This window comes from Leptopilina heterotoma, unplaced genomic scaffold, assembly GCF_015476425.1.
Source record: "Leptopilina heterotoma isolate Lh14 unplaced genomic scaffold, ASM1547642v1 Lhet_264, whole genome shotgun sequence".
Taxonomy (NCBI): Eukaryota; Metazoa; Arthropoda; class Insecta; order Hymenoptera; family Figitidae; genus Leptopilina; species Leptopilina heterotoma.
Window position 1 is genome coordinate 205,272 of NW_025110974.1, and position 14,458 is coordinate 219,729.

Genomic DNA, 14,458 nt, shown 5'->3' on the forward strand with positions numbered 1-14,458 from the left:
CTTTTTTTAAACTTAATTTATTTTTATTTTCAATTTTTCAAATAATTTAATTTTTATAATTATCATATTATTATTATATATTTTAAAAACTTTATAATATATTATAACTATTATATTTTATTTAACATTAATTTATTATTATTAACATTATGGTTGTTATTTTTATTATTATTATTATTATTATTATTTTTAAATTTAAATTAGTAAAAATGGTAACTAATTTGAATTAGTGACTAACTTTTTCCTTTGGAATTTGTAAATTTTACTAATGAATTAGTAGAATTAGTATTTTTTTATTACTATTTTTTTTATTATTACTAATTCAAATTTAGAAAGTTATTATTATTAACAATATGGTTGTTATTTTTATCAATATTATTATTATTATTATTATTATTATTATTAAATATTGTAAGAATTTTTATTATTATTTATTTATTTACAAAAGTAAATTCTTCAGAATTAAAAGTATATTTTTACAAGAGGTTCAAGAAAAAAGAAACTATGTAATAATGAGTTCGTTCGTTGATTGGTCTAGGAAGTAAGGAAAAAGTTTAGAGATGAAAAAAAAAATATTTGCAAAAAGCATTATAAAGAAATGAAGAAAAAGAAGAAGTATAAATTGTTATTTATAATTTTTTGAAACTAGTTTTTGCCATTTCTGTTAAAACTTTAGCCATTTCTGGACCAGTTTGTTGAACCATTTCGTAGAATAGACCTGTCCCTCTGTTCAACAATTTGTAGGGGTGATCCATTTCCTTAAATTAGAATAAGAAAAAAATAAATTTGATTAGAAAAAAATTTGGTCAACAAGTATTGGAATTAAATGCAGCAAAATAATAAAAAATTAGATCAAGAAGATATTGCAGTAACAGAAATATTTGTTGTATCAAAAAAAGTAGTTGCATCAGCAAAAGTAGATGTTGCAGCAAAAGAAATAATTGCAGGAGCAGAAGAAGAAGCAGTTGCAATAAAAAAAAATTTTATAAGCAGAACGAACAGTTTTATTATCAGAAATTGTTGCACTAGTACAACAATGAGTAGTTGCAGAAGCAGAAGATGTTGCAATAAAAAAGTAATTGCAATAGTAGAAGAAACTTTTGTAATAACAAAAATATTTGCACATTTGCAGAAGAAGTAGTTACAGCAGCAAAAATTGGTGTAATAGGAGAAAAAACTGTTGCAGTAACAGAAATATTTGTTGTAGCAAAAAAGTAGAAGAAACATTTACAGTAACAAAAATATTTAAAGTAGCAGAAGAAGTAGTTACAGCAGCAAAAATTGTTGCAGCAGTAGAAGTAGCTGTAACAGCAGAGGAAATGTTTGCAGCAGAAGAAATTGTTGCTGCAATAACAGAAATATTAGACATAGTAGAAGAACTAATTGCAACAGCAGAAGATGTTGTAACATCAGAAGTTGTTGCAACACTAAAACTAGTTACAGCATCAGAAATAATTGCACCTTTAGAAAAAGTTCTTGCAACAACAGAAATACAACAATCCAAAAATACCAGCTTACCTCTAAGAATCCAGAGTCCAAAACAATAATTTTATCACAATCCATAATAGTATTCAATCGATGTGCAATAATAAGAACAGTACAATCCATAAATCGTTTCCTAATTGTCTTCTGTATTAAATCATCCGTTCTTGGATCGACATTAGCCGTTGCCTCATCCAAAATTAAAATTCTATTCTTCCTAAGAATCGCCCTCGCCAAACAAAGAAGCTGTCTTTCTCCCACACTAAAATTAGAACCACCATCCGAAACTCTCATTCCCAATCCAGCATCCATTTTCACAATCATCTCCTTCAATTCCACATCATTCAATGCACTCCACAAATCCTCATCATTAAATTCATCAAACGGATCTAAATTCATCCTTAGACTTCCAACAAAAAGAAATGGTTCCTGTGGAATAATACTCAATCTCGATCTCAAATCATCAAGTCTCAATTTACTTGTCGCCACTCTATCGATATAAATTTCACCCTCCAAGTGCGCCAATCGAAATAATGCTGTAATCAACGACGATTTTCCAGCTCCAGTTCTACCGACAATTCCCACCTTCTCACGTGATTCAATAATAAAATTAAAATCCTTCAATACCGGCTTCTTTGTTGGATTATAACGTAACGTAACATTTTTGAATTCAATTATCCCCTGTTTTGGCCATTCATTACTGACACTATTATCATAGTCACAATTCATGTTCTCTTCCTCCTCAACTTTAGTGTATTCAACGATACGTTCGACTGATGTCATTTGATTCTCCAAATTTGCTGCCTCAATAATACCCCAATGAATCATTCCAGAGAGAAATATACATTGCGATATAACGAGGCCAATTGTAGCTGTACTTTGTCCAAAATCAATGAGAAGAAATAAATAGATGACAATTGCTATGTAGATGACTGATAAAATTTCAAGATAATAGGTAAATGCGTGAGAGCACGATAATGATAGGTAGAGAGCCGTTGAATGTAAATCTTGATGATTGTCAAATTCTTTCACTAAACTTTCTTCAGCATTAAATGTACGAATTGTCGTAAGTCCTTGTAGTGTTGCAATAAGATGATTGAAAACTGGCGATGACGCTGAAATTGAATAGATAATAAGCATAATAATGTAATAATTGTACTAACTAGATAAAATGCTGATTAGATAATAATAATGTTGATCATGATAATAGTTAAGATGATGATGCTAATGATGATGAAGTTGCAAATTATAATAATGTTAATGCTGATGATAGCGATGACGACAATTATGACAATAATGGTAATGATGCTGATATTAATAATAATGCTGTTAGTATTGGTGATAATGATGATGATAGTGATATTAATGTTGACGATAATGGTAATGCTGCTGCTGATGATAATAATAATGATAATGTTAGTAATAAGAATGCTGCTTACAATTATGCTTACAATTATATGATAATGATAATAATAAGGATGCTGCTGATGATAATGATAATTACGATGATGATGATGGTAATGATGATGATGATGATGATAATGCAGAAGATAATTACTTATTCCCTCCAGACGTTTGATGTCTCGTGTTGTTTTCAGATAAACTCTTTTAAGAGCATAAAATATCCAGGCAAGTACAACAATTGGAATCAATAGCCAGGGATTTGAAATGGTGCAGATTATACTCACTGCCAATATTAATAATCCAACTTTAGTTACTTCTACTAAACTGGCTGGCAAAAATCTGTCAACTGTTCCCATATCTCTAGAGAATCTGAAAGAAGATAATTCATTAGTTTCTCCACTGTTTTTTTCGTTGATGATGATAATTTTAAAGCTAATACTCCAACGGGGGTTTTTTGTGATGGTAATAATTCAGTAGTAGCTGGAAAGGTAGCCGAGTAAGTAGATAAAATATCAATAGAAATATTTGCAACAGCAGAAGTTGTTGTAGCAATAGAAGAAGTTGTTGCAATAACAGAAATATTTGTAGTAGCTTAACAATGAGTAGTTGCAAAAGCAGAAATTGTTTCAATGACCAAAGTAATTGCAGTAGCAGATGAACCATCATCAAAAAGAGCATAAGAGTAAATATCAGCAAAAGAGTAGTATAGTAGAAGTAGCATTAGTAACAAGAGAAGAAACATCAGTCACAGGAGAAAAAGCATCAGAAACAGTAAAAGAAGCATTATAAACAGCAAGAGCATCAGCAACTGGAGAAGAAGCTGCAGCTGCATAAAAAGAAGCATCAAAAATAAATGAAGGAACATCATCTACAGTAAAAGATACATTAGCAACAGAAAAATGAACACCGACCATAGAAAATAGAGAAGCAGAAAAATATAACTCACCTATTCATAATTCTACCGGAATGGTTATTGTGAAAGAATGACATTGTCGCCCTGATAATTCTAGAAAACATAAAATCGTGCAGCCTCCTCGATGCTCTCGAAAACATTTCAAAGAATGTTATCAGTTCCATATAAATCATAATAATCGTCAATGTAATAAATGCACTATAGATCTCAATGTACCAATTTCTATCCAATTCCTCCTCATTCCTTTCAATATCCATTCCTTTAAATTCAACATCCTTCTTGAAATTCTCCTCATCATTCACCCAAATAGCTACAAAGTAATCTCCGCCACTCGATATAATTTGATTTAGAATACTAATGCTGATCATTAGACAAACAAAACTCCAACTACCAACGGCTTTAAAATAGGAGAAATAGACCTTTCCTGATACTTTGCCGATGCTACGATGTTCAGCTTCCTCTTCGGTCTCCTCGTCTTGTACTTTATCTTCATTTGATTGCGTTAATTGGGTGTCATAATTGCTCGTATCGTCGGCTAAATAGTCATCATTATCAAGTGTTGTCTTTAACATGTCTAATTGTTTGTTCTTTAGTTCTTGAAATGTTCCGGAGGCTTTGATTGCTCCATTGTCGAGGACGAATATATTTGAGAATTTTTTTAAATATTGGAAGTGATGGGTGATTAGAATTCTTGTTGTACCTTGGAGATATTCAGTGATACAATGTTGGAAAATGAGTCTCCCGACTCGTGTATCGACTGCTGATAGGGGATCATCGAGGAGGTAGATATCGGCTTCTGCGTACACAGCCCTGGCCAAGTTGATTCTTGCTCTTTGTCCTCCACTTAGAGTCATACCTTGAATGGTAAAATTATCATTGAGGTGGTGAAAAATTTTTTTTGTTGATTAGAAAAATTAATTTAGATGATGAACTTATTGGAATATGAGGGAAGATAGTGGAGAAGGAATTAGGATACGAAGAATCAAGTGAATGTTCTTCCCTGAGCGTTCGTCGAATAAACTATCCCTTCCCATATCACCTTTTCTCACTCTTTTCCTTCCTCTATTTCCTTTATCAACCTCCTCCTCCTCCTACTCATGTTCCTTTTACTCCTTTTCTCCTCTTTCTAATCCTTCCTCTCCTTCCCTATTTATTTCTTTTACTTTCCCCTTCCTACTCCCTCTTCATCACTTGTTTCGTTAATATTTTTCTCCTATTCATGTCCTTTTTACCTTTCCTTTCCTCCATCAACTTTCCTCCAACTGTCCCTTCCCACATTACCTTTTCTCACTCTTTCCCTTCCTCTATTTCCTTTATCAACCTGCTCCTCCTACTCATGTTCTTTTTACTCCTTTTCTCCTTCTTCTAATCCTTCCCCTCCTCCCCTATTTCTTCATTTACTTTCCCCTTCCTATTCCCTCTTCACCACTTGCTTCGTTAATATCCTTCTCCTATTCATGCCTTTTTTACCTTTTCTCTCCTCCTTCAACTTTTGTTCCTCCTTCTAATATTCTACTTCTTCCATCTCCTTTGTTAATTTACACTTCCTACTCTTGTCCGTTTTATATTTTCTTTCCTGCCCTCCTTCTCTTACTATTCCTCCAATTTTCTCTTTCTTTCCTCATCCCCTCCATCACTTCCTTTATTAATCACCCCATTCTACTCATGTCCTTATCCTTTTTCTCTCCTTCTTCTACTCTTCTACTTCTTTTCTTCTACCTCCTACATTTCCTTTACAAAACTTCTCCTTCTACTAATGTCCTTTTCCCTATCTCTCTCCTCCTCTTTTTCCTTCCCCTAATTTTCTACTCTTATACCTCCTCTCTTTTTCCTTCTTCATACCCAGTCACCCTTCTACTCATTCCTCTCTTAATTTTTCCCTTCTCCTTCTACTCTTATTTCTCTTAATTTTTTCCCTTCTTTACTTCCTTTCTTCTCCTTCTATTCCTCTACTTTCCTTTTCCCACTCTCCTTTCTCACTACAACTTATGCCCTTGTTACTATTTCCCGCTTCTTCCAAGTTCCTAATGTTCTCTTCCTTTTTTCTATTTTCTTTTCTCCTTGTGCTCACGAGAGTGGAGCGTAAAAGGATGAAGAAGAATAGAAGAACAAGAATATATTGTAAGAGGGAATGGAGTAGAAAAAATAACAGAAGATGACAACGAGATAAAGGAGAGAAAATGATTGGAAAAGACTAAGAAAAGGAATAATTTTATAAGGAGGTGAACCACGAGAGAAAAGAATAGAAGGGAGATGACCAGAGCGATTAGGAGAGGAATAAAACTCCAATATTCCCTAAGTAGTGGGTTCCTCCACTACTGAATATTGGAATATTAGAGTAAGTACAAGAAGAAGAAAAAAGGGTAGGAGTGGAACTAGAATTGGTGTATAAGTAAATGTAGGGGTAAGGAAAGGGATGGGAAAGAGGGGTACGAATAGAATTAGGAGTAAGGGTTAACCTGAAAGTAGAAGTGGAATAAAAGCAGGGTTAAACTTAGGGATAGGAGTGCCAGGAGAAAAGGGTAGAACTAGAGGAAAAAAAGGAATGAAAAAGAGAAGCAGGAATAGGATTAGGAGAAGGAAAGGAGTGAGAAGAGGAGTAAGAATATGATTAAGAGAGATGGAAATACAAGGAAATAAGATAGGAAGGAGTGGAATAAGAAAGGGGGTAGGAGTAGTACTTCCCCTCCCATTATTGTTTCTTTTTCCTTTCTCCGCCCTCCTCTTTTTCCTTCCCCTAATTTTCCACTCTTATACCTTTTCTACCTACTCCTTCCCCCTTCTACTCATTTCTTTCTCACTTTGTCCCTATTCCTTCTACTCTTATTTCTCTTAATTATTTCCACTCTTTACTTCTTTTCTTCTTTGACTATTCTTCTACTTCCCCTCCTTTGTGGAATAAATTCTCATGTTGATTGGAGGAAGAAAATAGGAGAGGAGGTGGAAGACTAGTAGAAGAAGAATATCCGTAGCGCGAAGAGTAAAAGAAGAAGTAGAAAAGAAGGAGGGAGACGTAAAGTGACAAAAAAAGATGGGGAAGTATAAAAAGAAAGAACGTATTGAAAGAAGAGTTAAAGGAGGAGGAGAATTTGGACAGTAGAAAGGATGAGAAAATCTAAGAAGAGTAAAAGAGGAAGAGGAGGAGATAGGTATAATATAATACAGAAGGAAATAATTGAAGTTTGAGGATTAATGGTAACACGGATGAACTTTAAGGATTGGGAGTTGGATATAAGGGGAAGAAGGAAGAGGAGAAGGAAAAAACACAAAAGTATAGAGGAGAAGATTGAAGAGTAGAAGAGCAAGATGCTTAGGGAACAAGGAAAGAAAAGTATCAGGAATAGCAGATATTGTAAAAGAGGAAGAGGTAGAAAACATTTACAGAAGATTATAAAGAGGATGAAGAAGTGGAGAAGAAGGAAGAAGAGAAGTAATAGGTGTAATTTTATAATGGGGTAACCATGAGAAATAAGAGAGGAAAGAAGAACACCATAGAGTCGTTCAGGAAGGAAGAATATAGAAGTAGAACAATAGAGTTGAAATATGGATAGGAGTGGCAGTAGTGGTGGAATAGGAGTAGGTCTAAAGAAGAGTAGTAGATGAAGTATAGTTTGGAGGAGAACAAGAAATTTTGGAAACTGCGTAAAAAGAATACCAGGAGTATCAAAAATATTGTAAGAGGGACGAAGTAGAAAGAAATTATGAAGAGCAACAAAGGAAAAGAGTATCAGGAGTAGCAGATATCGTAAGAGGGGATGGAGTAGAAAAAATAACAGAAGTAGTGGGTTCCTCTACTACTCCACTATTGGAGTAGTAAAGGGAAAAGAAAAAAGGTTGTGGAGTGGAACTAGATTTGTTGTAAGAGTAAATGTAGGGGAAGGAAAGCGATGAGAAAGAAGGGTACTAATAGGATCAGGAGTAGGGGTTAAACAAAAAGAAGAAGTGGAACAGCAGTAGAGGTAGGAGTAAAAGGAGAAAGGACGGTAAAAGTAGGGGAAGCGAAGGGATGAGAAAGGGGGGTACGAACAGGATCAGAAGTGGGGGTTAAACTAAAAGTAGAGGTAGGGAGTGAGAGGGGAAAAGAGAGTAGAAGTAGGAGTAAGGGAAGAAAATAGATAAGAAAGAGAGGCAGGAATAAGGTTAGGAGTGGGGGGAAAACTGAAACTAGAAATGGAGTAGAAATAGGGTAAATGTAACATGAGGAAAAGAAAAGTGATGAGACAGGGATACGAATAGGATTAGGATTGGAAACGTAAGAATAGGAGAGGGGGAAAGTAGGGGTAGGAGTGAGAGGGGGAAAGAGAGTTTAAGTAGGAGTAGGGGAAGGAAAGAGATAAGAAAGAGGGGCAGGAATATTATTAGGAGTGGGGGAAAACTAAAACTAGAAATGGAGTAGAAATAGGGGTAGCAGTGAGAAGAAAAAAAAGGTAAATGTAATATGAGGGAAAGAAAAGTGATGAGACAGGGATACGAATAGGATTAGGATTGGGGGAAAGACTCAGATAAAGTAGAGAAGGAGTAGAGAAAGATAGGAGTAGAAGTAGCATTCGTAGGAGTACAGTCATCCCCCGCAACCTGCACAAATTTGATAATTTTCCCCTTCTCTTAAATTCGCTACCTGACCATCGAAAAAATAGCCACCCCACCACTTCACGTCACAGTTTTCAGGGCTGTACAGGGCAATAAGAGAATGCAAGACATACAGTTTCCAGAAAAATTTGGCACAGTACACTACGTACATCACTGTTTCGCGTAGAGAGGGAAGTCAAGTAGCGAGGCACGTTGACGCCCCACTACTCGTCAGGTTACGAGGATATGCAAGTTGCGAATTATGCAGGTTGCGGGGGATGACTGTAATTGTAGAGGAAGGAGAGGAATGAGAATGAGTAGTACAAATGGGATCAGGAGTGGGGGTAAAAATAAAATTAGAAGAGAAATCAAAGTAGGAGAAGGAGTGAGAGGAAAATGGAGGGTAGAATTAGGGGAAGAAGAGGGACGAGAAAGAAAGGTAAGAATAGGATTAGGAGAGGGGGAAGGACTAAAAGTTGAAGTAGGGAAGGAGTGGGAGGAAAAAGAAGAGTAGGAAGAGAAGTAGAAATGGGGTAGGAGTAGAAGGAGGGGAAGAAAAGGAAGCAGAAATAGGGTACGAGTAAGATTAGAAGTGGTGGGCAAGAAAAAAAGGAGAAGTATGAGTGGTAAAAGTAGGGGTAGAAATGTCAGTAGAAGTCGGAAACGTAGTGCGAGGGGGAAAAAGTTAAGCATTAGAAGTAAAACTGGAGGTAGAAGTCGACCAAGAAAAGGTATAAATAAAATTAAAAAACCTTTTTCTCCAATCAGCGTCTGATCTCTATCAGGAAACATTGCAATATCATGATCCAATTGACAAACATTAATGACAGTCTCATAGCGTTTCTTTTCCATTGGTCTGCCAAATAGAATATTTTGCCTAATACTTGAGGCAAATATCCATGCGTCCTGACTCACATAAGCAATTTTTCCCGATACTTTTAATTGTCCTTCACTAAGTGGCAATTCACCAAGTATTGCATGAAAAATACTCGATTTCCCTGAACCAACTGGACCAATAATTGCAGTTAATGATTCATTTAATGCTTGAAAATTAATATTACTCAATGTATTTGTCATTGAATTTTGTGATGGCCATTTTGCTGATGCATTTTTTAATTCAATACGATAACTATTCACATTTGTTGTATTATTATCTTTATTCTCATTTAATAAATTAATAATTTTACTTTTTTCATCCGATGTATTTAAAAATTCTTCAATTCTATGTAATGTTGCCAGTGCTCTACCAATGTTTTGTACTCCTAAAAATTGAAATAATTTTATTTTTTTTATTGATAATAAAAATTATTTTTTATTAAAGAAACTGAATGGAAAAAATTTCATTAATATTCTCACCTAATTGTAATAACAAATTTACAGTATATCTCATAATATTGTAATATGCAGTTATGGCAAAAACCATTTGAGCGGACAATGCATTTCCTGACAGGGCATAACTTACAAATGTTACAAAAAGACAAACACGTGGAATATAAGTATCGTATGTACATTGTATAGCGTCAATTAATAAACTCTTTTTAATTGCTTTAATTTCATTTCTAAAAAACCAAAAATTTTTGCTCGGTAAAATTGTAGTTGTTTAAATCGAAATTTTTAATTTTAACTTATAACAATTTTTAACTCAAAAAAATATATTTAAAAAAGTTTCCTATTAGTCAAATATGGGTTAAAAAATAACTTCTAAAATAATTGTTTAAACAGAGACAATTGTTTTTGACAAGCAAAATAATTCCAAAAAATTTATTTTGTTAGAACATTATTTTTAATTTCAAATATACTCACTTTCTGGTTTGTTTAATTATAAATGAAAATGGTTTTTCCCAAGCATACATTTTAATGACTTGTATTCCCGCAAGTATTTCATTCATAAGTCGTAGTCTTTCATCAGTTTTGATGCAAGCATTTAATGTTATATTTGGAACGAACGATCCAACCGACACTAAATTTTACAAGAAAAATGGTAAAAAATGCTAATTAAACAATTTTAATGATAAATGGGTAAAAATAATAATTTTATTAAAAATTTGTCAATTAATTAATCGGTTAATTAATTAATTCGTAAATTAATTAATTAGTCAGTTAATTATGTAATTAATGAATTAGTTAGTTGCTTATGTAATTAATAAATTAAATAGTAAATTATATAATTATTGAATTTATTAAGTAATTAGACAATTAATTAAATTATTAACTAATTGTATAATTAATTAATTATTATTAACTTCAATTAAAATCATATAATTATTTATTAATTAGTTAACTAACTAATTTCTGAATTAGTTAATAAATAATTAATTAATGATTAATGAATTAATTAATAAGAAATTAATTAGTCAATTAATAATAAATTAATTTTTTAATTAATAATAAATTAGTTAGTTAATTAATAATAAAAAATGGATTAATTAATGATAAATAAACTAGTAAGTTGTTGATTAATTAATTAGTTAATTAATGACTAAATAATTACTTAATTAAAAATTTTTTTTTAATTTTCTTTTTTTATAAATAAATTTCTTACTTAGGAGTATTATGTTAAGAAAGAGAACTAATATTCCATAAATTGCTGACATTTTCACTTCACAATACATGAGGTAAACAATAATAGCTGCTTGAAGAGGAGCAATCCAAAAATTATGTAAATAAACTAATGATGTATCCAAATTATTAATGTCATTGCTCAGTATATTTACAATCTAAAAGTAAAATTCAAATTTATTACTTTATTTATTACTTTAGTCATGTCTTAATTATTTTGTTATTAATTATAGTTTATGAAAAAACAAGTTTATTCTACAGTTTAATTTGTTTATAAAATAAATTTATTAAAATTTGTTTATTAGTTTGCTTCAAGTATTTGTTTATAAAATAAATTTATTCATTTGTTTATTAGTTTGTTAACAGTATAATAAAAATAAAATATATTATAAATAAAATATACATATAGTATAATATAAATAAAATACATAACATTTTAATTAGTTAACAAATAAATTCATTTGTTCAATTATAACTTAATTTTTTTTAAATTACCTGACCGGTTGTTGTGTCCTCGTGGAATGAAGTTTTGGACATTCTTAAAATTTTTCTATACATTAAACTTCCACAAGCGATTCTCACTTTAAGGCCCAAATGATGTAATCCATAGAGACAAAGATTGTGAAGAATACTATGAGTTAATAAACAACAAATAAGAGCCCCTGCATAATAGAAACTGTCGTTGTTTAAAAACACATCTCCTGTCTCAAAGTGATGCAATAATTTCGAGAGAAAAATTGGTTGATAAATTCTGTAAAAATAATATTAATATTGAAGAAAAGCAATTATTTAGCATTATTTAATAATATATTTATTTATATTTTATTTATTTTTATTTACATTTATTTATATTAATAAATACATATATTTTTATTTCCACATATTTATTAATGAAATATTGTTTAAATAAAATAATAAAAATATATAATTAATAAATATTTAGAAAAATTTTTTTTCTTTTTTTTTTATTGAAACAAAAAAAAAATTCAATTTTTAATTTAAGCAAACAAAAATAATTATAATTTATTTTTGCCTTTTTTTCTAAACAAACCTTACGACAAGTTCTATAAAACCTTGAATGCAGCCAATAAATATAAACTGCTTCCAAAAACAACGAACTAATGCTCGTATTAAGTTTGGCTTTAATTTTCCATTTTTTTCACGTTTTTTCTCCTCATTCCAAAATGTTGACAATTTATCAGACAATTTTTTACTTGTATGCTCTTTTAATGGCGAATAAAGATCCGTTACCTCCAAGTCTTTTTTATTACCAAGGAGAAAAATTTTTAATAACCATCTACAAAGAAAGGAAATAAACATTTTTTTTTTATTTTCATAATCGAATGGTAAAAGTAGGAAAAACAAACATTATTAAAATTAACTAGTTGGCAGTTAATTTTAATTAAATTTAGTTAATTTTAATTTTTTTTTTTTTTTTTTTTTTTTTTTTTTTTTTTAATAACTAGTAATTAATAACTTATTTATGAAAATTATTAAAATTAACTAGTTGGCAGTTAGTTTTAGCTAATAATTAATTAAATAATTTACTGATTAGTAGTGAATGTTAAAGAATAATTATTTAATTAACTAATTGGTAGTTAAAAAAAACTAATTGGTAGTTAATATTACTTAATAAATTAATTAGATAACTAATTAGTAGTTAATGTTAAATTACAATTAATTAGTTAACTAGCTGGTAGTTATTGTTACATCATAATTAATTAATTAACAAAAATTTTAAAAAATAAAATAAAAAAATAAAAAAATTTTTTTTTTTAATAAAAATAAAATTTATTGCAAATTAATAAATTAGTTAATTAATTAACTAATTACCTCCTTTGTAGTTGATGTGAGTTTATAATAAATCAATAAAAAATAATTAATTAACTATTTGGCAGTTAATGATACTTAATAGTTAATTAATTAATTTTCTAATTTTAGTAGTGAATGTTAAATAATAATTAATTAATTAATAAATAATTGGTACTTAATGTCACTTAATAAATAAATAAATTAATTAATTAACTAATTATTAGTTAATGTTAAATTATAAGCAATTAATTAACTAGATGAATGATAGTTATTTTAAGTTCAATTGGTATTCAATGTAAGTTAGTAAATTATTTAACTAATTTAACTAATTGGTAGTTAATGCCAGTTAATAAATTATTTAATTAATTTACTAATTAGTAGTTGATGTTAGTTAATAATAATTTAATTAATTCAGATATAATAATAATAAGAAGCAGTAATTAAAAAAATGAAAATTTGAAAATGAAAAAATGAAAAAAAATGAAAATTTTTATTAAAATATTTGAAAATACATACGCAAAGGAAAGTACTGAGAAAATATTTGCATTTTCCCTTGGATTTTTGACTTCCCTTTTCTCATTTCTATCCATGCCTAAAAAATTTTTCGAATCATCACTTTAGTTTTTTTTTGGTTACAAGTTTCTCTTTTTCTAGCCTTGTGATGAATGTGTGTACAAGTTAAAATTTATCAAATGGTATGTTTCCAAGGGTTTGGAAATTTTCCGCTTTCCTCGTAAAAAATACAAGTTTATGAATAAACAAAACAATAAATACTTACCGGAATAATGTTTTATTATATTTTGCTTCCAGTTTTTTTTAAGCTTTGTGAACAAGTTTTAAAAAAATAAGTAATTTATGAATTTTGTGGTAAACCGGTAATTTATGTAAGAGTTAAAAAAATATGTATTTTATTATATTATCTTATTCTTTTTTGTTCATAATTTTTTTTTTTTGTCAATTAGATAAATATTTTACATTATTTATTATTATAGAACTATTTATGTCTTTATTTTTACTTGTTTTTAAATTTTTCTTTTTATTTAACACAATTTTTTAAACTAAAATTTTGTTTCACTTGTTTTCCTCTTTTAATGTAAGTAAATTATTTTTAATTATGAAATGTTTTTATTAGGAAAATTTCTTAATAAAAAGAAAAAAAACAACAAACGGAATTTAGATAAGATTATCTGTATAAATAATTATTATTATTTTGTTTCCTTTTCTATTTTCACTGCGGAGAAAGAAATAGAGAAAAATGTAGCAAAATGAATTTTTTCCTTGTCATGAAAAATATAAAAAGAGTAACTCAGCAATTATCGTTAAATAGCGATTAAATAATATACGAAGTAGTAGAATTGTTTTTATTTTGAATGAATATTTTTCTGTAAATTTATTTATTGACGTCTTTATATACTGACGTCTGTATATATTGACGTCAAAGTTATTTAAATAATATAATAAATATATAATTATATATTATATTAATAAATATAAATTAAGGCAAATTGAACGAAAACATTCGGACAATGAATAAAATATTTATTTACTCCAACGTTTCGAAATCTTAATGATTTCCTCTTCAGGGAGACTATAAAAAAAATATACAAAATTAAACAACAATAAAAATTAAATACATAATTAAAATAATAAAAAATAATTTAACAATTAATAAATAAAATAAAAATTAATGTATAATTATCTTACCAAAAAAATAATAAT

General features: G+C 29.5%; 1 protein-coding gene across 2 annotated transcripts; it reads right to left on the reverse strand.

Annotated features, from left to right (window-relative positions):
• Positions 1 to 427: 427 nt before the first annotated feature.
• Positions 428 to 13,655, reverse strand: LOC122503566 (probable multidrug resistance-associated protein lethal(2)03659). 2 transcript variants are annotated; one of them, XM_043614146.1, is made up of 12 exons: positions 13,518 to 13,655; positions 13,256 to 13,331; positions 11,979 to 12,224; positions 11,423 to 11,678; positions 10,911 to 11,085; positions 10,172 to 10,328; positions 9,725 to 9,927; positions 9,121 to 9,630; positions 3,833 to 4,655; positions 3,041 to 3,255; positions 1,519 to 2,597; positions 428 to 758 (listed from the first exon to the last, which is right to left on the reverse strand). In XM_043614146.1, the coding sequence occupies exons 2-12, from the start codon at positions 13,327 to 13,329 to the stop codon at positions 630 to 632; spliced, it is 3,867 nt and encodes a 1,288-aa protein (XP_043470081.1). In that variant the 5' UTR covers positions 13,330 to 13,331; positions 13,518 to 13,655; the 3' UTR covers positions 428 to 629. The 2 variants fall into 2 exon arrangements, with proteins under 2 accessions (XP_043470081.1, XP_043470082.1); XM_043614147.1 differs by lacking the exons at positions 9,725 to 9,927; positions 10,172 to 10,328; positions 13,518 to 13,655 and having other exon boundaries at positions 13,256 to 13,451.
• Between the last annotated feature and the right edge of the window lie 803 nt (positions 13,656 to 14,458).